At 39.0% G+C, this 25863-nt stretch overlaps 1 protein-coding gene across 4 annotated transcripts in view; it reads right to left on the bottom strand.

Annotated features, from left to right (window-relative positions):
* FBXO11 (F-box protein 11) overlaps positions 1-25863 on the bottom strand; it is a 99247-nt gene that overhangs the window by 14968 nt on the left and 58416 nt on the right. For 2 of the 4 annotated variants that reach the window (XM_054472058.2, XM_054472052.2), the window contains exons 2-13: positions 17828-17955; positions 17605-17686; positions 17047-17191; positions 14108-14237; positions 12996-13079; positions 12788-12920; positions 11166-11272; positions 10971-11082; positions 10774-10880; positions 10551-10688; positions 1286-1503; positions 362-447 (exon numbers count right to left, since the gene is read on the bottom strand). In XM_054472058.2, coding sequence (XP_054328033.1) covers positions 362-447; positions 1286-1503; positions 10551-10688; positions 10774-10880; positions 10971-11082; positions 11166-11272; positions 12788-12920; positions 12996-13079; positions 14108-14237; positions 17047-17191; positions 17605-17686; positions 17828-17955 — 1470 coding nt within the window. The remainder of the gene's footprint in view (positions 1-361; positions 448-1285; positions 1504-10550; positions 10689-10773; positions 10881-10970; positions 11083-11165; positions 11273-12787; positions 12921-12995; positions 13080-14107; positions 14238-17046; positions 17192-17604; positions 17687-17827; positions 17956-25863) is intronic. The other 2 variants (XM_063649397.1, XM_063649398.1) reach the window with 1 other exon arrangement.

Below are 25863 nucleotides of genomic sequence, written 5' to 3'. Positions count from 1 at the left end.
CAAGGTGGGAAGATCGCCTGAGGCCAGGAGTTCAAGACCAGCCTGGGCAATACGGCAAAACCCGGCCTCCACAAATAAATGAGTGGGGCATGGTGGCACATGCCTGTAGTCCTAGCTACCAGGGAGGCTGAAGCAGGAAGATCGCTTTGAGCCCAGAAGTCTGAGGCTGCTGTGAGCCATGTTTGTGCCATTGCGCTCCAGTCTGCACAAGAGAGTAAGACCTCATCTCTTTAAAAAAGAAAAAAATTAAAGAGTTGGATCAGTGCTTCCACTTGGGTAGTTTCAAAATGTTCCATCATTTTGCTAATATCAAGAAGACATACAAATCTGTAAGTTTTATAGAACAAAACCATATGCTTACCATAAATGTCATTTCCTTCAATAAGGCCTCGTCCATCACCAAAGATGTAAACTCCTCCTTGATTTCCATTAAATATAGAATTTCCCCTATAATTATGTGAAACAAAAAAAAAGAAGACATCTATTCAGCCAAACTTACTTGTTTTATACAACTGTAAGGCCCCTCATGGTCATATAACAAATTACATAACTTCCAAGGCCTCAATTTCTTCATTATTTCTAAGGCCTAAGACTTTGGAAAAGTCAGACTACTCTTTGAAAGAACATATGTAGCATTCTTAAAAATTCCCCTCAAAACAGCTAATACATTCAAAACAATTTTTTAGCTGATCTAGAAACATTTGATGAATATTAACAAGATGGAAATCCCAAAATCTACTTCCATAAAGCCAATGGAAAATAAAATTTGACAATTAAAAATAATTCATAGTGTTTGGTTAAATTATAATACCTCTGGTTCTACAATTTTGCCTTATTAAGGGAAAATGACAGCTTGCAGTTTTTGACTTTTTGATAATTTTAGTCTTTCTGGCCAAGAATCTTTGAGATATTTTTCCTGAGTTATTCTATTTGCTAACTATCAGAAAAAAGAAGACAAAGTCCTTCAAGCTCCAAGGGGAGGTAACAGCCCTATTTACTCATCTATAATGCAGTTTGATGAATTTAAAATAAAAATCACAGCATTTGCAATTTTTCATAATATCACATATGGTTTATATCCCTAATAAAAAGAAAAAAAAACACCAAAAAATAAATCTGCAATAGCTATGGCTCATTCAGATGCACAGACTTTAACTAGGAAAATCTATTTTATAGTAGTCAAATGTCTAACAAAAACTTTTAAGAGTTAAAGCTCAATATCTTGACTTTTCAGACAAACCTTGAAGTGAAAAAGTAATTTTCACCCATAATTATATGTAAATACCTTATTGTTGGGTCACTATTTGAGGTAATCCATACACCTGCAAAGTTGTTTGCATAGATTTTATTCTCTATGAATTGTCCTCTTCCTTTTTCATGGACATATATTCCTCCAGTCTGCCCATGGTGAATTTCACATCGAACCACTGTGGGGTTAGCATAGGCTTTTACTTCAAAGCCTGCTATCCTATTTCTGTGTATGTTGCAACTTTCAAAGTAACCCTGAAAAATACAGAAATTAAATCTGTAGGTAAAGGCTACTTTACAAAAAAAGAAATGCCATTTAAAAAACATTTCAATGCATATCTAAAAATTAAGTATTAGAAACATTTAAGGCTGGGCGTAGTGACTCACGCCTGTAATCCCAGCGCTTTGGGAGCCCTAGGAAGGTGGGTCACCTGAGGTCAGGATCCACATGGTGAAACCCCGTCTCTACTAAAAATACAAAAATTAGCTGGGTGTGGTGGCTCACACCTGTAATCCCAGCTACTTGGGAGGCTGAGGCAGGAGAATTGCTTGAACCCGGGAGTCAGAGGTTGCAGTGAGCCGAGACAGCACCACTGCACTCCAGCCTGGGTGACAAGAGCGAAACTCCGTCTCAAAAAAAATTTAAAAAAAGTTTAAGAATAAAAAATAGGTATATATACTAAGCTTCAAGTAATAATCATGGAAAGAAAAAGATTTAAATGTTTTAATTTTTTTTTTTTTAACAGACAAGGTCTCACTGTTGTCCAGGCTGGAGTACAGTGGCACAATCATAGCTCATGCAGCCTCAAACAATCCTCCCGCCTCAGCCTTCTGAGTAGCTAGGACTATAGAAAGGCACACACCACCATGCCTGGCTAATGACTTAAATGTTTTAGCAAAACAAAGAACTATACATTCTCTAATATGTCCAAGTACATTCAAAGGCATGAAGGAAAAACAGCAAAAGATCTATTCGATAAATGTAGATGAATACCATTAACTAGTAAGTACATATCCTTCAACAAAAGGTTAAAGTCATTAAGAATATAAACCCTGGCTGCCTTAAAAATGTCCCAACAAGTCAGCTTCTAAAAGTTGTGGCTGGGCCTCCCAGCACTTTGGAAGGCCGAGCGGGGAGGACTGCTTGAGCCCTGGAGCTTGAGACCAGCCTGGGTAACATAGTGAGACATTGTCTCTACAGAAAAAGTTAAAAACAAAATTAGCCAGGTGTGGTGGCATGTGCCTATAGGTCTAGTTACTAGGGTGGCTGAGGTGGGAGGATTGTTTGAGCCCAGGAGGTTGAGGCTGCAGTGAGCCGTAATCACACCATCGCACTCCAGCCTGGACAACAGAGTCTCAAAAATAAATAAAGGTTGACCAAACAACACAATCAGAGTCTTACAATAAGAGCAATTTTTTAAAAAAAGTTCACCTTAGCCCATTAATAGAGAACTGGCTAAATACAATGTTTTTGAAGACTTATGTTCATCCTACACATGTTAAATGAAAAGAACAAGTTTTAAAGTAGTATACATTATGTATAATCTCAATTTTGTTTAAAGGGAATTTGAAGGATGGAACAAAAATGTGAGATGATTATGAGTGGTAGAATTATGGATAATTATGTCTTTCTTCATACTTTGAATTTCTTAAATTTCCTATATAATGGGCATGTTTTACTTTTATAATGATAATGAAGTTACCATAATTCTGATATCCTAAGGCCAAAGACTCAATGCAGACTGAATATTAAGAAAAAACTGAATGTGCTTACTCTCTTTCCTCTTTAAAATCCTTTCAGCACTAAGTATTTTTCTCATGTTACTTCCATGTATTGCCTTATTTTATTTCTATATTTATATATGTCCATTTCTACTCCATCGTAAGCTCCTGTCTGGACTATTCTAACTTCTGGAGCATGTATGTAAGACTTCACACACAGTAAGTACTCAAACAGGATTTGATGAATTTTTTGCCAAATTTAGTAGAGGTTAAAAAGGGGATATTCTGAATACTCTAGTATACTACATGTTTAACTCTTCAAGAAAACAGGCCTCCAAGAATAACATACAGAAGTAGTTTTCAGACTTCATTTTCTAATAAAGAACAAATTATCTATAAATTATATCTCTACATTTGGATTATAATCTTATTCTTTTTTAAAACAAATCAGGAGCTACATAAAAGATAGCGTCTTCAAATATAAAACTTTTTTCTTTGATTTTATACAGAACAAAAGTGAATAGACACTGGGTGTATAAATACACTGTTATGGCAAAACTGACCATCAAAAAAACAAAAAGAGGCTAGACAAAGAGACCTTAATACTAGATTAGGATTATTCACCATTTCAGATGTTTTCACCCATGAGGAGGGAGCACAATTAGTATAACTCTTAGTCTCTCTCTGCCAAGAGTTGAACGACACATCTGGTGGATTTTGTTTTTTCTTTCTTTTTTTTTTTTTTTAAAGAGACAAGCTCTCACTCTGTTGTCTGGGTTGGAGTGTAAGGGTGCAATCACTCACTGAAGCCTCAATCTCCTGGGCTCAAACAATCCTCCCCACTCAACCTCCCAAGTAGCTGAGACCACAGGTGCATGGCATCAAGCCTGGCCAATTTTTGTGTTTTTAGTAGAGATGGAGTTTCATCATGTTGCCCAGGCTGATCTCAAACTTTCAGCCTCAAGCAATCCTCCCGCCTTAGCCTCTCAAAGTGCTGGGATTACAGGTGTGAGCCACCATGCCGGGCTGACAAATCTGACTGGTAAACTTTTACAGCGCTGCGAGCAAAATTTGATACCTCTGAATGCAGTGATCCAGTAAAAAAAAACTGATATACACTGACTAAACAGTATTCAAATGCAAGGGATAATCTTTTTGTTTTCTTTAGGTTTTGATTTTACAGGGTTAAGAGACTCAACTAGATCCACAAGCTTTTTTTTGTTTGTTTGTTTTGTTTTTTTTTGACACGGAGTCTCACTCTGTCACCCAGGCTGGAGTACAGTGACACGATCTCAGCTCACTGCAACCTCCACCTCCCGGGTTCACGCCACTCTCCTGCCTTAGCCTCCCGAGTAGCTGGGACTACAGGCGCCGCCACCACGCCCAGCTAATTTTTTGTATTTTTAGTAGAGACAGGGTTTCACCATGTCAGCCAGGATGGTCTCGATCTCCTAACCTCGTGATCCACCCACCTCGGCCTCCCAAGGTGCTGGGATTACAGGTGTGAGCCACTGCGCCCGGCCGATCCACAAGTTTTTTAAGGCAAATAGCAGCCCTCTCCCTCATTTCCTGTATCCAGAGGCCCCCACTTTTAATTCTTTTAGCTGATTCTTTTGAGTCACCTTTATTTTATTAAGTAACACACTGTACTTAATCTTGACTTTCCAGTTTTAGGTATTATCCACTGACTTCTATTATGGGAGAGCAGAATTTAGCTCTCCTATCTCTCTATCCCCCAAAATATATACTCACACATTGTATCCTTTCAGTGTAGTTTTACCTTAATTTTGGTTAGATTAGTGTGCTATTCAGAGTTGAGCCATAAAATATGACTTCTTTGCTGCACAATTTTTTAGATTTTTTTCTCCTTTGCTTAGTTTTCTAGTGACAACTCTATCCTAAACTTGTTGCTAGTTGTCTAAATCACCTCTTCTTTTTATTTTTTTGAGACAGAGTCTCACTCTGTTGCCCAGGATGGAGTGCAGTGGCCCAATCTTGGCTCACTGCAACCTCTGCCTCCCGAGTTCAAGCGATTCTCCTGCATCATCTCCTATAAATCACCTATTAATACATTTACATTTACATTAGATTTACCAATTTATCTTTCTGAACAGCTTTATTGGAGCTTTAACCTGCTCCAATCTGGTTGGCTGCCCTGGCCACAGGCATGCAGTCATTTACCACATTGTATTAATAAATTAGGTTAAGGATTAAATATGTCACCTAATTCCATCAAATATGGAGTTTATAATCTGTATCTTTTGTTTCAGAGTAACTTTCAAGAAAACAGAGCAGCAAAAAGTTTTCTTTTCTCAATGACCTTAAAATGAGAAGCCTCTACATTGGCACAACAATGATTTTACTACCTTTAGAAAAAACAAAGATTGATTGACTTATAGTTTTATAATTTTGCAAGGAAACTTATCTTTATTATGGATTCAGTTAATGTAATTTTGTTTCAAGATTTTTTTTTGTTTGTTTTTTGTTTTTTTGTTTTTGAAATGGAGTCTCTGTCGCCCAGGCTGGAGTGCGGTGGTGCAATTTTGGCTCACTGCAACCTCTGCCTCCTGGGTTCAAGTGATTCTCCTGCCTCAGCCTCTCGAGGAGCTGGGACTTTTGGTGTGAACCACCACGCCCAGCTAATTTTTGTATTTTTTGTAGAGATGGGGTTTCACTATGTTGGCCAGGCTGGTCTGGAACTCCTGACCTCAAGTGATCTGCTCGCCTCAGCTTCCTGAAGTGCTGGGATTATAGGCATGAGCCACTAAACCCGGCCTGCTTCAAGACATATTTTAATAAAATGCAACTATTTTGTTAAGAGATACCTCTAGTACAAAATAAATCAATAATACAGAACTGTAACAAATTAGAATTTTTTTTTTTTTTTCCTGAGGTGGAGTTTCACTGTCTCCCAGGCTGGAGTGCAGTGGTGTGATCTTGGTTCACTGCAACCTCCAAATCCCAGGTTCAAGCAATTTTCGTGCCTCAGCCTCCAAAGTAGCTGGGATTACAGGTGGGTGCCACCAGGCCCAGCTAATTTTTGTATTTTTAGTAGAGACATGGTTTTGCCATATTGGCCAGGCTGGTCTCGAACTCCTGGCCTCAAGTGATCCACCTGCCTCAGCCTCCCAAAGTGCTGCGATTACAGAGCTACCAAGCCCAGCTAGAAAAAAATTTTTAAGAAGACGGGAATCTCCCTGTCACCCAAGCTGGAGCTATCACAGCTCATTACAACCTTGAACTCCTAGGCTTAAATCAATCCTCTTGCCTCAGCCTTCCAAGTAGCTAGGATTACAGGTGTGTGCCACCATGCCCAGGTAATTTTTAGAACATTTCTTTAGTAGAGATACAGTCTGTCTTGCCCAGGTTGATGTTGAACTCCTGGGTTCATGCAGTCCTCCTGCCTCAACCTCCCAAAGTGCTGGGATTATAGGTGTGAGCCACTGTGCCCAGCCTCGGCTTTCTCTTTTAATGCAAACCACAAAAGTTCCAACATGTATAAATTTTTTGAAGTAAAAGATTCTTTATTAAATATGACAAAGTAGGCCAGGAGTGGTGGACCTCTTGAAGTCAGGAGTTCTAGACCAGCCTGGCCAACATGGTGAAACCCTGTCTGTACTAAAAACACAAAAGTTAGCTGTGCGTGCTGGCAGGCATCTGTACTCCCACCTACTCGGGAGACTGAGGCACAAGAATTGCTTGAAGCCTGGGAAGGTGGAGGTTGCAGTGAGCCGCGATTGCACTACCGCACTCCAGCCTGGGTGACAGAGTGAGACTCTTGTCTCAAAAAAAAAAAAAAAAAGACAAAATAAAAGGCATTCAAGAGTTTCACAAGAAACTCTCCAGATTAAAAAAGAGAAAAATGCTATCTTCATTGAAATAAACTTCCACAATTCTAATCTATAAAAACACTTACCAAATACTGTGAAATCTGGATAAGAAAGAGGAGGGTGCTGGGAACTAACCAATGTTAGTACCTTAGACTTTCAATGAAGTGTAGTTTTCCCCAAGTAACTAAAGGCTATAATAAGCTTAGCTTATTATTATCTTCTGACTAAAGTGATGAAATCTAATAGCATAAATATGCCATGAATTTTTTTATTTTTTGGACAGAGTCTCACTCCTCTGTCGCCCAGGCTGGAGTGCAGTGGCATGATCTTGGGTCACTGCAACCTCCACCTCCCACCTCCCCACTTCAAGTGATTCTCATGCCTCAACCTCCTGAGAAGCTGGGATTACAGGCACACGCCACCATGAGGCAGCGTTTCACCGTGTTGGCCAGGCTGGTTTTGAACTCCTGGGCTCAAGGGATCTGCCTACCTTGTCCTCCCAAAGTGTTAAGATTACAGGCATGACACACCGCACCCGGCCTCAAAAAATTTTATAGCAATTTGGCACTGCTATGACATTTTATTTATTTATTTATTTATTTATTTTTTGAGACAGAGTCTTGCTCTGTCGCCCAGGCTGGAGTGCAGTGGCGCGATCTCGGCTCACTGCAACCTCTGCCTCCTGGATTTAAGCGATTCTCTTGCCTTAGCCTCTCGAGTAGCTGGGACTTGAGGCATGTGCCAACACGCCCGGCTAATTTATGTATTTTTAGTAGAGACAGGGTTTCATCATGTTGGCCAGGCTGTTCTCGAATTCCTGACCTCAGGTGATATGCCTGCTCGGCCTCCCAAAGTGCTGGGATTATAGGCATGAGCCACCACACCTGGCCTGCTATGACATTTTAATCTTATTTTACAAAAGTAACAACTCTGCACTGAATTGAATATTAAACAAACAAAAGACAATTGGAGAAATGTGAACATTAAGAGAAAATTTGATGATATTAAGGAATTATTCCTAATTATTGAGGAGTGGATTAGCACTGTGGTTATGTGAAAGAAAAAAAAAATACCCATCTTTTAAAGACATATGGTAAAATATTTAAAAGAGATGATGACATATGGTAAAATATTTAAAAGAGATGATGAAGTCTGGTATTTACTTCAAAATAATCTAGAGTGTAAAGAAGGTAGTAATACGAATGAGGTATAGATTAAACAAAATTGGCCATGAAATGATTGTTGTTGAAGGCAGACAATAGGTACCTGGAGAGTCATTACACTATTCTCTCTACTTCAGTGTACATTAGAAATATTTCATTAAAAAAATGTAAAAATTAAAGGCAAGACCCACACTGGAAGCAAAATAACAACAGAAAAACAAAACTATGGAGACGTGGTAAGGAACACAGATTTGAGGAACTCACACAACACTAAACAGAACAGAACATAGCAATATAAATAACAAGAAAGATAGCTAAGTTTCTAAAGAAAGGAACATATGGAACAGAAAAATAGTAAAACAATACAACATCAGCAAAAGCCAAAATATGGATACTGAGGTAGAAGAGCAGTCTTTCAAGCAAAGAAGAAAGAAAAAAACCCAGTGTGATCTCAGAGTACTCAGCCATGCTCAATGCTAGAATAGAAAAATGTCTCCAGAATTGTGAGGAAAAGAAATAAACTCAGCTAAGTTAAAAGGCAATGGAGGGGGATTCTCGCATGGCAAGAATTCACGCTACAATACCCATAAGGCTTTCTTAAAAAAAAAAAAACAAAAAATGGCTGGATGACAAAACCTAGCCATACCAAGAATGAATCAAAATTTAAATTCAAGAATGGAGAAACCATGACAAAAGAACTAATGATAAATAAATACAGAATAAATATAGACCAATAACTGTAGGAATGCAAATATTTTAAACCTTTGCAAAATAAAAATAAAAATGATGGGGTGGAGATAGATTGAAATACTTTATAAATCTTAAAATGTATAAATCTCATTAATCCTTAATGGAAATATCTATCTACAGCATTGCCTAGACTTATTTTTAAAAATGCTGTAATATTTACAAGCCCAAATCTATTCTTTAAAATGGTATAAGGAGCGTGTGTGTGATGAGGAGTAACTTACTATGGTGAACTTTAATAAGGGACCATCCCATCACCAGAGGTCTTTCAAAAATGATGAACTTGGCCAGGTGTGGTGGCTCACGCCTGAAATCCCATGCAATGGCACACATCTTACATCTTGGCTCACTGCAACCTCTGTCTCCTGGGCTCAAGTGATCCTCCTGTCTCAGCCCCCCAAGTAGCTGGGACTACAGGTGTGAGCCACCATGCCCAGTTAATTTTTGTATTTTTTGTAGAGACGGAGTTTCACCATGTTGTCCAGGCTGGCTTTGAACTCCTGAGTCCAAGTGATCCAACTGCCTTGGCCTCCCAAAGTGCCGGGATTACAGGTGTGAGCCACTGCACCCGGCCATAGTCTAGTTTAGTTTAAAAAAAGAGCTCTGCCTTGGCCAGGCGCGGAGGCTCATGCCTGTAATCCCAGGACTTTGGAAGGCCGAGGCAGGTCAATCACTTGAGGCCAGGAGTTCAAGACCAGCCTGACCAACATTGTGAAACCCTGTTTCTACTAAAAATACAAAATTAGGCAGGCGTGGTGGTGCATGCCTGTAATCTCAGCTACTTGGAAGGCTGAGACAGGAGAATCGCTTGAACCATGAGGTGGAGGTTGCAGTGAGCCAAGATCACACCATTGCCATTGCACTCTAGCCTGGGCAACAAGGGTGAAACTCGGTCTCAAAAAAAAAAAAAAAAAAAAAAAAAAAAAGAACAAACAATGAAAATAAAAAAATTTCTTTGTCGTTGAAAATTTGTATAGATGAATCCAACATTCCTAGGATTGCTTAATATTGTATAATAGGCAACAAAACCTCACCATAATCCTATTTGCTACAATGTGATGACCCTCTCTCCCATCTCGGACTCCGCAACAGAAAATTTTACCAATGCTGTATTAGGACTTGAAAATTACCTCAAGGAAAATTTGACATTAAATGAAAAAAAATCTGAAAAGACATTCAACACATTATTTTGAAATGGTGATCTCAGAGCTCAAAAAGTCATGTCTCTAGAAAATTACGTAAAACTATATAGTAACATTTAAAACACGGTATATTCCATAAGGACGCCGTTAACTGCTGCATAATAGTTTTAAAATTGATATTTTATCACTGTATCTCCTATTAAAGTTCTGCCAGTTTAAAATTTTCAAGAGGAATTAAATGAAAAGCAAAATAACAACGAAACCATTATTTCTCAAAGTATACTCTACAAACTGTGTTAGATTCACTTATGTTGTTTATTAAAAATACATATTCTAAGCCCCATCCTTGGAAATTTTGATTTATTAAACCTGAGGATACAGGAATTTTCATTAAAACAGAAAGCTTTTGGGTGGCTTTTATGAACACACATTTGAGACTTAATTAACAAGTTATACCTTACTCCCCTCAAAGATCACATATATTGCCTAAGAACGCTATCACCTCTACATGGATATGTCTGATGCATAAATTTACAGAATAAATATTTCATATTGATTTTAAAATATAATGCTGAAATTGCTTTTAAACCTATACTCTTAAATTCAGATAATTTGGTGATGAGAAAATAATGCTGAAACATACTTAGAATTTAACTGATACAGAAGTAGGTTTTTCTATTAAAAATAAGAGTTCTTACCATGCCATGATCAAATGTGAACACACCAACATCACGTCCATGATGAATATGATTCCGTCTAATTATTGGGTTTCCATGATTTTTAACCCAAATCCCAGCTAACGCATTATTGGAAATTTCATTATCCTCATATATTCCCTACAACAAGTAATCAGAAACAAACATCAGTAGAGCTTTTAAACATTTTCTAAAAAGAAAAAAACCCCACAAAATTAAAAAATACCTGTGCATGATCTGTTATATATAGTCCGACATTTTCACAGTCGCTGATGTTACAGTGCTTGATGGTGGGACATGCTCCTTGACCACTAACACATACTGCAGAACCAACTGTAGAAAAATTATTTATTTATGTAAAAACCTACTGGGCAACATACAGTGACTCAAAATTTTATTGTAAAATATAAAGAAAACACTAACCTGTACATGTACTTCGGATGATACAGTGATCAATAATAGGGCTACAATTTACTGTAATCTCTAAGCAGTGGTGTGCATTGTGGTGTTGTGCAGATTTGTCATCAGGGTTAAACTGAAAAGTAAAAATTTTGTTTGAAATAAACAATTACTGCCTTTATGATTTCAATGTATATTTTAAATCTTCACATTTCTTACCCTTATTGTCATATATCCAACATAAGCATCTTCAGAGCCTTCCATAAAAACGAAGGTTGAATCTCTAGTGTTTTCAATTATAACTTTGTCTGCCACTTTCCCAGGTGCTGTGGAGAAGATATTTTAAAGAATATTACCTTTATTCGATTTCAACAGATGGGTATCTTTATGGAGGGGGAACTTACTAAAAACATTAGTACTGAGTAGTAGGACTAATATTCACTATCAGTTAACTATGTTTCATCATCAGCCTTTACTATATTCAAATCCATGCACAGTAATACTTCTAGTAACATTTAACTATAAATACTATGAATATAAAATGCAATGGCATATTAAAAAATGGTTTCTTGTGGAAACAAAAACAAAAAATGGTTTCTTGTGGAAACCATTCTATTTCCAGTAGCAGCACTGGAAACAAAAGCTCAAGAAGAGAAGAGACCTCTATTTAAATTTATTTCCAACAGTGGCCTCAATTTAGAAAGTAATAAAATCACCAGACAAAAATTTGCTCTAATCTATCCTCCCCATCTTCATGAGGAGATAGAGGAAGAAAGCAGAAGAGGCTGTAAATGCAAATTTCACTAGCAAATAATAATTACTAGCTATCTTAAAATGTTCTATGTACTGTATCCTCAAAATAAAAAAAAAAAGAACACAAATCTTCAAATGACTCAGTGTTCGACAGATATTACATTTATTCTTAGAAACCTGACCATAAATAGCTTTGAAATAGTACAAAAGTATTTAAAAATTCTATTTCAGTTCCTTTAAAAACATAGCAATAGAAACATTAGCATCTTTCTTTGCAATTCTCCTGCCTCAGCCTCTAGAGTCGCTGGGATTACAGGTGCACACCACCACACCTGGCTAATTTTTTTTGTATTTTTAGGAGAGATGGGGTTTCACCACGTTGGCCAGGCCAGTCTTCAACTCCTGACCTGAAGTGATCCACCCACCTCAGCCTCCCAAAGTACTGGGATTACAGGTGTGAGCCACCACACCCGGCCGCATCTTTATTTTCAAATAAAAGATGAAAAAACTATTTTTCTTTGTTTAATGAATAACTGAAGGCAATTGGAGAAAGTACTAACATCAGGAAACATATACAGCCAGGCACAGTGGCTCCTGCCTGTAATCCCCGCACTTTGGAAGGCTGAGGTGGGCAAATCACTTGAGGCCAGGAGTTTGAGACCAGCCTGGCCAACATGGCGAAACCCTATCTCCGCTAAAAATACAAAAATTAGCCAGGCATGGTGGTGCATGCCTATAATCCCAGCTACTTGAGAGGCTGAGGCATGAGAATTGCTTGAACCCAGGAGGCAGAGGTTGCAGTGAACTGAAATTGTGCCACTGCACTCTAGCCTGGGTGACATACCTAGATTCTGCATCAAAAAAAAAAAAAAAGGTTGGGCGAGCGGGGAGAAAGAAATTTATATACAGCTATAATTTCTGAACTCTTATGTTTTCATTCCCTTCACTTAAAATATGTGTGATATCTTCATTCCTACTTTACCAGCAGGATATTATAAAACTGGATTTTAAGCCACTAGCATTTTTAAAATCCTATCACATAAATGAGTAAAATATTAAAATTTTAATGACAATACATTTCAAAATACCTGCACCAATCATGGTGATTGGAGATTCAATATATATCCATTCATCAGTATATATTCCAGAATGAACAAAGATAAGTCCATCAAAATGAGCCTCTTGTACCCCACCAAGGGCATCTTCAATAGTATCATAATACTAGAAAAAAAAAATGTGTCAGTACAGAACTGAAAGATTACCATTTTAAGTCATAAAAATAAAAATCAAACATACCAACATATTTTCTCTTCCTTTATATCTTGCAGGGTTACTGTAGAAATGTTCAGCAAATCCTGGCTTTACATGGGCACCTTTATACTAAAATGTCAAAAACAAAACAAAACCAGTGACTACTAACATAAACCTTATATTTAATATACAACTGCATGAACAACTTTTATTACAAATCAAAAATAATTCTCAACTATTCCAAATAATTTTCTGTCAGAGTACAATGTAAAATCTAAAACAAGTTATGATCCGGTAATATCCAGAAACAAAGAACAGGGTTTCTCAATCTCAGCATTACTGATATTTTGGGTCAGTTAATTCTTTGTTATGGGGGCTTTCCTGTGCATTGTAGGATGTTTATAGAGGTATCCCTGGCCTCACCCAGCCAAATAGCAGCAGCATACTCTCCTCCCATTGTGACAATCAAAAAATGTCTCCCGACATTGCCAAATGTCCCACAGGAAAGCAAAATCATCTCCAGCAAATGTCCCACAGAAAGCAAAATCATCTCCAGCTGAGACCCACTCATGAAGGGCCATATAACAATTAAGCTAAATGTGGAACTTAAAAACAGCTGCTGAACACTAGTAATTTAAATACAAGTTCAAACAGACCCACTGACATCACAACTGCTCTCAGGCTACTAATGCTTAGTGTACTAACTTATTAATGGATATGTCAGTAGTGAAAAGAATTGCTGAATATTCTGTTGGTTGATAAATGTTCATTAAAACCTACTCAACTTTTTTTTTTTTTCCTGAGACAAGAGTCTCACTCTGTCGCCCAGGCTGCAGTGCAGCAGTGCAATCTCAGCTCTCTGCAACTCTGCCTCCTGGGTTCAAGCGATTCTCCTGCCTTAGCCTCCCAAGTAGCTGGGACTACAGGCGCGCGCCACCACGTCCGGCTAATTTTTGTATTTTTAGAAGAGATGGAGTTTCGCCATGTTGGCCAAGCTGGTCTCGAACTCCGGACCTCAGGTAATTCTCCTACCTCAGCCTCCCAAGGTGCTGGGATTACAGGTGTGAGCCACCACACCCAGCCTAAACTTATTTCTTAAAAGAAAGTTATTTACAAATGTATAATATAAACCAATATATTCTATTTATATTTCATACCAACTGCTGGAAACTCTCTTTCCAGGGGTTTGGATGTTCATACTCTTCTGGATTAATCTGGTAGAATTTACCAGGTTCAGGATGCATCATAGGGCGAGTATATTCAAATACTTCCATATATAATCGTTTCCTGAACAGAGAAAGGAATTAAAATTTTCTTGATAAAATGTCCTTTAGATTAATACAGTTTTGAACAACTATAAACAATTATTTGAGGCCTCAAAAACTTGAGTAAGAAAGAATAGACAAAAATGAATGTTAAATCACAGGAGTTTTTTTTTTTTTTGAGACAGAGTCTCACTGTCATCCAGGCTAGAATGCAAGTGGCACGATCTCGGCTCACTGCAACCTCCCTCTCCCAGGTTCAAGCAATTCTTCAGCCTCAGCCTCCTGAGTAGCTGAGATTATGGGCATGTGTCACCACGCCCAGCTAAAAACAGGATTTAAAACGTGCTAATGTATTTTTCACATTTAAAATTTTCAGTGTAGTTGCATATGGAAATTATGTTTTTTTCCTTTGAGACATAGTCTATTTCTATTACCCAGGCGGGAGTGCAGTGCCACGATCTCAGTTCACTGCAACCTCTGCCTCCTGGGCTCAAATGATCCTCCCACCTCAGCCTCCCAAGTAGCTGGGACTACAGGCACATGTTACCCAGGCTGGTCTCGAACTCTGGAGCTCAAGTGATTTACCCACCTCAGCCTCCCTAAGTGCTGGGATTACAGGCGTGAGCCACCATGCCTGGCCGAAAATTAGTTTTCCTGTGAAAATTTTCACAATGTAACTGCGTATGAAAATTAGTCCACACAGAACAACAAAAAGTTTCAATTGCCTTACAAACTGTTTACTCAGGAAGGGGAAAAAAAGTTATCCTTACTGTAAAAACGTCATGATTATCACTTAAAAAGATAATTTTCTTTCTTTTTCTTTTTGAGACGGAGTCTCACTCCCGTTGCCCACACTGGAGTGCAGAGGCATGATCATGGCTCATTGCAGCCTTAACCTCCCAGGTTCAAGTGATCCTCTCGTCTTATTTTTTGATTTTTTTTTGTAGAAATGAGGTCCCAGTATGTTGCCCAGGCTGGTCTCAAACTCCTGGGCTCAAGTAATCTGCCCACTTCAGCCTCCCAAAGTGCTGGGATTATAGGAGTGAGCCACTTCGCCTAGCCTAAAAAGATAATTTTCAGTAAAAATACTTCGAACTTAATTTGTCCTATATCTTCAGTCCATTTATATCCTATCAAGAACAGTCAAATCTTCAAACTGGAGTAATGGAGTATCATTTCTGGTACAGTGAGCAATGCTGTTTTGTTCTGCTGCTCTTCATTCTCATTTCTCCTTTGTAATTTTTCTCTTAAATGTAAGGTGTGGGCCGGGAACAGTGGCCCATGCCTATAATCCCAGCACTTTGGGAGGCCCAGGCAGGAGGATCATCTGAGGTCAGGAGTTCAAAACCAGCCTAGCCAACATGGTGAAACCCTGTCTCTACTAAAAATACAAAAAAAGCTGGGCATGGTGGCAGGCGCCTGTAATCCCAGCTACTCAGGAGGCTGAGGCAGGAGAATTGCTTGAATCCGGGAGGCAGAGGTTGCACTGAGTCAAGATTGTGCCACTGCACTCCAGCCTGGGCAACAAGAATGAAACTCCGTCAAAAACAACAACAAAAACATATATATATATGGTGCACCTTTTGTGCATCATAGAAGTAATACATATAACTGTTGTAAAACAAAAAAGTGTAAAGAACTAGTTTCAATATATTAACTATTAACAGTCTGCCATATTTGCTTCCACTCATTTTACCTACAGATCATTTATTATAGTTGTGATTATATAGCATATTCAATTTTGTACTCTGTTCTTTTCTTTAAAAAACAGGGTCTCCGTCTGTCGCCCAGGCTGGAGTGCAGTGGCATGATCACGGCTTTCTGCAGCCTTGACTTCCTGGGCTCAAATGATCCTCCTGCCTCAGCCTCCGGAGTAGCTGGGACCACAGGCAGGAACCACCACACCTGGCCTCTTTTCACTTTTTATAACAGCATTTTTTTCACGTTATTAAAAACTTGGGCTGGGTGCGGTGGCTCATGCCTGTAATCCCAGCACTTTGGGCAGCCGAGGTAGAAGGATCACTTGACCCTAGGAGTTCGAGATCAGACTGAGTAACAGAGTGAGACCCTTTGTCTCGAAAAAAAAAAAAAAAAAAAAAATTAGCTGGGCATGGTGACACATGCCTGTGGTCCCAGCTACTCAGGAGGCTGAGGTGGGAGAATGGCTTGAGCCCAGAGGGTTGAGGCTGCAGTGAGCTGGGATCGCGACTGGTGACAGAGCAAGACCCCGTCTCTCAAAAAACAAATGAAAATCTCTCTGTAAAAATTACTATTAGTGGTTATATCACAACTCTCCAAGTACACAATACACAGTTTATGTAGTTCATTACCTTATTTCTGGATATTCAGATTATTTATAATTTTTCTCAGTATTAACTAAGCTGTTATGAAAAATTTGTACATAAGGCAAAAAAAACTTTTCAGAAGTAGAATTACTGGGTCAAAGGGCAAGAATTATTTAAAGATTCATGAATACAACTGTTTCCCAAAAGTGATATATGAAACCTACATTCTAATCTATCAGATTTAAAATTCATTAGCTATTTTAAATTACACTGTTATGTTTCTAAAAAGCTATTAAAAGAAAAACATTTCCCATAATCACTCAGTTGCTATTAACTGATAAACAGCAGATAAAATACCTCATTTACTGATTTATAAATACCACCTGGACTGACAGCCCCCATTTGTAACTTGGAATTGATAAGCATTTTAATTTTGTTCCAACTAATTGTAACTACCAACTCACCGCACCGACTTTCCTACCATGTTTAGCATTTTGGGCAACAAATAATATATCTCAAGTTAATAAGGAATAGGTTTTTACTTACCACAAAATTGGATCATTAGCAAGTTCACTGAAGCGTTTACATACACAAGCTGCTCTACAAAGATCCTGTTCCAGCAAGTAAGAGAAGATTTTTAGAACCACTTCATCTGGCAGTTTCTCCTGAAGATACTGTTCAGCAGGTGCTGCTATAAAGAGATTAACATATAAACTATCATTCGAGCAATAACTTTCTCATTATTTAAAGAACACAGTTTTCATTTTATTTAATGAATAGCTTTTTTTTTGGATAATGGTCATTTTATAAGCATGTGGGTTTCATGGGTAACACATATTTATCTCTATCCTGAACTAACAAAAATACTCCTTCTTTTAGGTATTATGTGCCATCTCAGAAATGGTTAAAATAAATACATAAAAAGCATTTTTATACAACAATAAAAGTCAGAAGGAGAGGTCAGGGTTCTAAAGTTTATTCCGTAATAATCACTTTCTGAATCCCAAAAGTAATACTCGAATACATTTAATTTTCATTTTTTGGTATCAAGCAAAATTAAAAAAAATTATTTTACCCTATTTCTTACTTTCCCATAGGAAATACCTGATAGATCTTGTGATTTTCCAGACACTCTTGCACGTTTTGCACGATGACCAAAGTTTTCTGTAGTTGAAGTTGAGGCGCCCTTCAAAAACAAAACAGAAACTAGTAAAGCAAATATTCTTATCATCCATAATCATTACTTCTAAAAAAGGATGACATTCCCTTTTTTGTTTCTTGAAAATTCTTTCATTACAAAAAGAAAAGCAATTACATTTAAAGTTACCTCCATACTGTTCTTTGTGGGACACGCTGTTCTTTTCGGCAAAAGAGTTTTTCTACGAAGTTGGTATGGACTATTTTGTGCACCAGGACCTGATTCTTCTGCAACCATATCTGCAGGCACATCATCATCTGTTATAAACAAAAGCAATAAGAAAAATTATAACCTTTTAAAAAAAAGTTCTATGGATACAGAAAACTTTCTTAAAAACTTCAAATTTGGGAGGGAGCAGATACAAGTTTTATATGAAATTCCAACCAACTGGATAGCCATATGAAAGAAATGTTAGATTTCTATAAAATGTGGAAGATTTTTTTTTTTTTTTTTGAGATGGAGTCTCACTCTGTCGCCCAGGCTGGAGTGCAGTGGTGCAATCTCGGCTCACTGCAAGCTTCGACTCCTGGGTTCACGCCTTTCTCCTGCCTCAGCCTCCCGAGTAGCTGGGACTACAGGCGCCCGCCACCACGCCCAGCTAATTTTTTGTATTTTTAGTAGAGATGGGGTTTTATCGTGGTAGCCAGGATGGTCTCGATCTCCTGACCTCGTGATCCACTCACTTCGGCCTCCCAAAGTGCTGGGATTACAGGCGTGAGCCACCACGCCCAGCTGTGGAAGACTTTTTTTTTAAAAAAAAGGTGAGGAAGATGTCCACTTGCTGAGAGGAGTGGGAAGGGAACTGGTACTACATGGTTAGAGACCATATATGGTGAAGGCAGCTTGGCAAGGAGTGTGTCTATGAAGAGGAACAGCTCAATATACGGCATGAGATACCAGGTAGGGTAAAAAGGGTGTCAGAGGGTAGTCTGGTGTATGAACATCTTTTTTTTTTTTTTTTTTCTGGAGATAGGGTCTCATTCTGTCGCCCAGGCTGGAGTGCAGTGGTCCGATCACAGCTCACTGCAGCCTCAACCTCTTGGGCTCAAGCAATCCTCCTGCCTCAGCATCCCAAGCAGCTGGGGCTACAGGCATGCACCACCACCCAGCTAATTAAAAAACAATTTTTTTTTGTAGAGATGGGGTCTCACTATATTGCCCAGGCTGGTCTCAGACTCCTGGGTTCTAGCAATCCTCCCACCTTGGCCTCCAAAGTGCTTTCAAGTGGTCACGGCTGCAGTGAGCCATGATCACACATCTGCACTCCAGCCTGGGTGACAGAGCAAGACCCTGTCTCAAAATCAGTCAATCCATCCATCTATGAGTTCATAATAATACTTTAAAAATTAAAAAAAAAAAAAGATTATTTCAAAGATGCTAGTGGAAACCAATCCATCATGTTGAAAACTGGTAAATAACGCAGTGGCTCAAGCCTGTAATCCCAGCACTTTGGGAGGCCAAGGTGGGCAGATCATGAGGTCAGGAGATCGAGACCATCCTGGCAAACACAGTGAAACCCCGTCTCTACTGAAAATACAAAAAATTAGCCTGGTGTGGTAGCGGGCACCCATAGTCCCAGCTACTCAGGAGGCTGAGGCAGGAGAATGGTGTGAACCCGGGAGGCAGAGCTTGCAGTGAGCCGAGACTGTGCCACTGCACTCCAGCCTGGGCGACAGAGCAAGACTCCGTCTCAAAAAAAAAAAAACCTAAAAACCAAAAATCAAAAAACAAAACTGGTAAATAACACGAAATAAGCAAACACTTATTCTTCCTCTCTTACATAAACTGAATCACCAGGTAGCTAAGTATTAGATGAGGGGACGCTTCTCTATAAAAACATTCCAGTAATGAAGAGATAATAAAATTAGAGAATCACCATTTTGCTATCTCTAACGAGTTAACAGATTTAACCAATGAGTATCAATAGTTTGTACAGTAGCGTATATATCTCCTATACCACTACCTATAAAGTCTAGCCAAAAACATCAAACCTGAATCTGATCAAACCTGTAAGAAACTCTACAGGTCAAACTACCAGTTTCTTAACAAATAAATTGGACAAAAACAGTGAGAGAAAAATAAGGAAAACTTTACAAAACACATTAAGAATGTACACTTTGGTATTCAAATTATTATTATTATTATTATTATTATTTGAGATGGAGTCTCGCCGTGTCGCCAGGCTGGAGTGCAGTGGCGTGATCTCAGCTCACTGCAACCTCCACCTCCTGGGTTCAAGCCATTCTCCTGCCTCAGCCTCCCGAGTAGCTGGGACTACAGGTGCACATCACTATGGCCAGCTAATTTTTGTATTTTTGATAGAGACGGGGTTTCACAATGTTGGCCAGGATGGTCTTCATCTCTTGACCTTGTGATCCGCCCGCCTCGGCCTCCCAAAGTGCTGGGATTACAGGTGTGAGCCACTGGCGCCCAGCAGGAGGAGAATATAATTAGAATGGGAAACATAAAAAGCTTAGTAGTGGCTGGCAAAGTTCTAGTTCTTGACTTGTTGGTATTACAAAGATAATACCTTAATAATAACTCAACAAGCTCTGTATTTGTGTTTTATGTAGGTTTCTCTACCTAGCTATATTTCATATTAACAAAGGTATAAAAAGGGGGGAGAGTTTGTAAAAGTGTAATATTTAAAAGTAGAGATTTCCAGTCAGCTAACCTTGGGTGTTAATTAACATTTTTAAGCCTACATTTTCTCATCTATTAAAGTTAATAGTATGTTATAATTGAAAGCTGCTAAAAACTTAAATACATGTAAAACACACAGTATGCCTGGGCTCATATGCAGAGTTCAAGAAGTATTTCAATTACTATTATATTTAAATATTATTTGATTAACATCACTTTCAAATAATTTTTTCTTTTTTTTTTTTTAAAAAAAGATACAGGGTCTCACTTTGTCACCCAGGCTGGAATACAGTGGCACAATCATGGCTTGCTGCAGCCTGGATCTCCTGGGCTCAAGCAGCCCTCCCACCTTGGCCTCTCAAATAGCTGGAACTACAGATGCGAACCACCACACCTGGCTAATTAAAACAACTTTTTTTGGTAGACACAAAGTCTTACCATGTTGTGCAGGCTAGTCTCAAAACTGCTGAGCTCAAGTGATCCTCCTGCCATGGCCTCCCAAAGTGATGAGATTATTACAGCTGTGAGTCAATGCGCCCAGCTTGTAAATTTTCCATGTACTGCAGGAATCACAAAAAGTAGCCAGTATGATATGCCTAGGCATTTGTAGAACTCTCTCCCTTTGAGGTCTAATATGTGTAATTCTGTAAATGTTTGTATATTAATAACATGACTAGTAAATGTCCTATGTGTGCTTGAAAGGAACATCAACACTAATTTTTAGAGTATGGTTTAAACATGTCTAAAAGATCTAGCTTGTTAATTGTGTTGTTCAAATAGTCTCTATACTTTCATTTTTTCACTTTTGTTGAGGGTGGTGGTGGTTTATTCATTGGCTTCTGAAGGAAATGTGCTGAAATCTCCCACTATATTTGTAGTTAGTCTTTTTTTTTTGCCTGCAAATTTTTGCTTTATGTGCTTTGAGACAATATTATTTGGACACACAGCTTCAAGATAACTATTTCTTCCTGGTGAATTATTCCATTCTTCATTATGTAATGGCTTTCTTCATCATCTTCATTATGTAATGGCTTTCTTCATCACTAACAATGCTTTCTGCCTTAAAAATCTATTTTTGGTCTATCAGCTTTCTGTTTCGGTTTGTGTCAGTCTAGTATTTTTTAAATCCTTTATTTTCAATTTCTTACTTTTATGGATTACATTTTAGATTTGCTTCTTTTTTTTTTTTTTTTGAGATGAGTCTTGCTCTGTTGCCCAGGTTGGAGTGCAATGGCGTGATCTCGGCTCACTGCAACCTCTGCCTCCTGGGTTCAAGCTATTCTCCCACCTCAGCCTTCCGAGTAGCTGGGATTACAGGCATGCGCCACCACGCCCGGCTAATTTTTGTATTTTTAATAGAGACGGGGTTTCACTACGTTGGCCGGGATGGTCTCGAACTCCTGACCTCAGGTGATCTGCCTGCCTCAGCCTCCCAAAGTGCTGGGATTACAGGCATGAGCCACTGTGCCTGGCCTAGATTTGCTTATTCTTAACCATTTATTGCTAGACTTTTCCTTTTCAGCCAGGGCAAGAGTATCTGTCTAATCTGAAATTTAACCCATCTACAGCCAGTTTCCATGATTATATTTTTAATTTCTAAAAAGTTAATTTTTTCCAAGTTTTACTGTTTCTTTTTCACACTGATCTATTACCTCATTGCTTCATTTCCTTCTTTTGTCTCTTCAATCATTTCACTCACTTTTTATATTCTCTCTTAGATAGTTCTATCATTGACTTTGTTCTTGAGTGAGCATTTGACTAGTGGGCACTTTTTCTAATCTCTATGCATAATTAGGGAAGTTATTTCAGGCTCTAGGCCACATGCCTGGGTCTTTGTTTCAGATATATTTTGAAAAGGCCCAAGTTCATATATCCTATCCCCATATGTGCAATAAAATTCAACCCCAGACCCCTTAGAACATATGCAGGACCAAAAGCCCCCTGTGCTATATACAGCAACACTAGCTCCCGCTTACTGTTCTGATTTTATTTCTCTGATTTCTGATACCTACAAATTTTCCTCCTCCTCTTTCCTTCCTTAAAAGTTTAGTTATACGTTTATAGTTTTGTTCTTAATGCGTATTTCTTTTGTTTGTTTTGTTTTTGAGACAGGGTCTCACTCTGTCACCCGGCTGGAGTGCAGTGGTGGGATCTCAACTCACTGCAACCTCCGTTTCCCTGGCTCAAGCAATTCTCCCACCTCAGTTTGCAGGTGTGCACGCCACCATGCCTGGCTAATTTTTGTATTTTTGTAGAGACATGGTTTTGTCATGTTGCCCAGGATGGGTCTCAAACTCCTAAGCTCAAGTGATCCGCCCGCCTTGGCCTCCCAAAGTGCTGGGATTACAGGCATGAGCCACTGTGCCCAGCCCTTATTGCATATTTCATTTTGATATGTTTGTAGTATACATGCATGTGGGTTAATGTCTCTATCAGCTTGTCTGCCATTGTCTTCAGTAGTCAGTCCAATTCTACAACACTCAAAAGTACATTCTCAAACTTTTCATCCTACACAACTCCCTCTTCCCTTCCTCACCTTCACCTTTTTAAAATCTGTAGACCTTATTACCACAGACACCCACCCACCCCACCCTGGAATCCTTTCCTTCTCACCATCGACATAGCAAATAGTAAAGACTGAAAAGTAAGGAATTCAGAGGTCATAACAGGAAAGAGAAGGTGCTGATTAATTCATTTGCATCCTAAAACGTACAGCAAATAAATTCAAGAAGCTACATGATTTAAGTCATTAATACCACAGAAATCTCAACTTCCCACTTGTAAACACTGTCCTAAAGTGTTCATGAGTTATAAAATTACTGTTTTGAACTCTGCGCTGAAGAATATGTGCTAATTTCTACAGTTCTCATATTAAATTACTACTGACTGTTCTGAGAATCAAGTACAGTGCCAGAAGTTACTTAAAAAGGGATCATTCTGGGAAGATAAGTTGGCTACTACTGTGATAAGCAGCAAAAGACAAAGCTTAAAAGAAATCTCCAGTCATTTGGGTTCGCTTCATCTTTTGAACTCCTGTAGTACTGAATATATACCGTGTATTCCTTACTATACCTTAGCTGCCTTATGTTGTATTTACTTTTTTTATTATAGGCCATATTTCCCTAACAAAATTATAAGCTCTGAGAGCAAGGCAGGGTAAAAAGGGTGCCCTCTTTTATATTCTTCAGTGTTTAGCTTGGTACCCAATCAGTACTCAATAAATATTGATTCCCATCAATGGAGAACCCTTTAATTTTACTCAATTCAGGGAGTTCTTCGTAGAAGCCATCACTAGTGGTGGCTATGATGACCTTATGTCCTACTTTACAGGAGAAAAAAAAAAAAAAAAAGCCAAACAAGAACTGCCTTAACTTCCTTCCAACATCCAAATCCACAAATGCATTTACATGTAGATCCATTATTTTTTGTTCCCTCCTGAAATTATGGAGAAGTATTCCCCAAGACAGACTTAGCATACATGAAACAAAAAATATTTGTTACATTAAATAAAAATGAATAAAGCCAATGATCCATGATAGATGCGGCAAACTGGCTCCAACCCAAGAAACACGAAATCATGGATTAGTTATGGTTTTGTGCCAACAAGTCCAAAAGCAAGACCTTAAAATAATTTTGGCCAGGCGTGGTGGCTCATGCCTGTAAATCCCAGCACTTTAGGAGGCCCAGGCAGACAGATCATCTGAGGTTGGGAGTTCTAGACCAGCCTGGCCAACATGGAGAAACTCCATCTCTACTAAAAATACGAAATTAGCCAGGTTTGGTGGCGCATGCCTGTAATTCCAGCTACTCAGGAGGATGAGGCAGGAGAATCGCTTGAACCTGGAAGGAGGAGGCTGCGGTGAGCGGAGATCATGCCATTGCACTCCAACCTGGGCAACAAAAGCGAAACTGTCTCAAAAAAAAAAAAAAAAAAAAAAAATTTTTGTTAAAAAAATTTTTAATTTTATAGTTTTCATTTTTATATCTAATAGAATATTAATGCCAATAATTAATGTCATTTTTAAATACTAAATCATACATTTTTTCATACTAAATCTTTGAAAATAGTACGTATGTGTAACACAGCATGCCTCTATTCAGACTAGGCATATTTCAAGTGCTCAAAAGCCACATGCAGCTAGTGGCTACCCTTAATTGGACAATGTAGACACAGACAGTCACTTATCGCTTAAAGACAAGAATACGTTCTGAGAAGGCTGGTCGTGGTGGCTCACACCTGTAATCCCTACACTTTAGGAGGCCAAGGAGGCAGTTCACCTGAGGCCAGGAGTTCAAGACCAGCCTGGCCAACATGGTGAAACCCTATCTCTACTAAAAATAAAAGAAATCAGCCAGGTGTGGTGGTGGGCACCTGTAATCCCAGCTACTCAGGAGGCTGAGCCAGGAGAATTGCTTGAACCTGAAAGGTGTAGACTGCAGTGAGTTGACACTGCACAACTACACTCCAGCCTGAGTGACAGAGTGAGACTCTGTCTCAAACAAACAAAAAAAAGAAATTAAACACTTAGGATATAATGGTATAGCCTACTGTTCCTAGGCTATAAGCCTGTGCAGCATGTTACTGTACTGTACTGAACACTGTAGACAATTGTAACACAATGGTAAATAACTGCCTATCTAAAGAAAGTAAAAAGGTACAGTAAAAATATAGTATCATGCTGGGTGTGGTGGCTCACGCCTGTAATCCCAGCACTTTGGGAGGCCAAGACGGGAGGATCATTTGAGGTCTGGAGTTTGGGACCAGCCTGGTCAACATGGTGAAACTCTGTCTCTACCAAAAATACAAAAATTAGCAAGGCGTGGTGGCACACGCCTGTAGTCCCAGCTACTCAGGAGGCTGAGGCAGGAGAACCGCTTGAACCCAGGAGGTTGCAGTAAGCCAAGATCACACCCACTGCACTCCAGCCTGGGTGACACAGCAAGACTCTGTCTCAAACGAATAAATAAACAAAATATGGTATCATAATTTTTTGGGACCACCATCATATACAGTCTGTTGTTGATGAAAACATTGTTATGTGGTACATGACTGTGTTAGACAGACTGTGTGTGTATATAAAAACACACACATATGGCCAGGAACAGTGGCTCATGCCTGTAATCCCAGCACTTTGGGAGGCTGAGGTGGGTGGATCATGAGGTCAGGAGATTGAGACCATCCTGGCTAACACAGTGAAACCCCATCTCTACTAAAAATACAAAAAATTAGCTGGGCGTGGTGACAGGTGCTTGCAGTCCCAGCTACTCGGGAGGCTGAGGCAAGAGAATGGTGTGAACTCGGGAGGTGGAGCTTGCAGTGAGCTGAGATCGCACCACTGCACTCCAGCCTGGGCGACAGAGCGAGACTCCATCTCAAAAAAAAAAAAAAAAGAAAAAAAAAAACCACACACACACACACACACACACACACACACACACACACACACACACACACACACACACACACACACACACACACACACACACACACACACACACACACACACACACACACACACACA

Source organism: Pongo pygmaeus, chromosome 12, assembly GCF_028885625.2.
Source record: "Pongo pygmaeus isolate AG05252 chromosome 12, NHGRI_mPonPyg2-v2.0_pri, whole genome shotgun sequence".
In the NCBI taxonomy this organism is placed as follows: domain Eukaryota; kingdom Metazoa; phylum Chordata; class Mammalia; order Primates; family Hominidae; genus Pongo; species Pongo pygmaeus.
The sequence above is the reverse complement of the archived record's forward strand: the minus strand, read 5'-3'. Positions and strand labels throughout refer to the sequence as shown.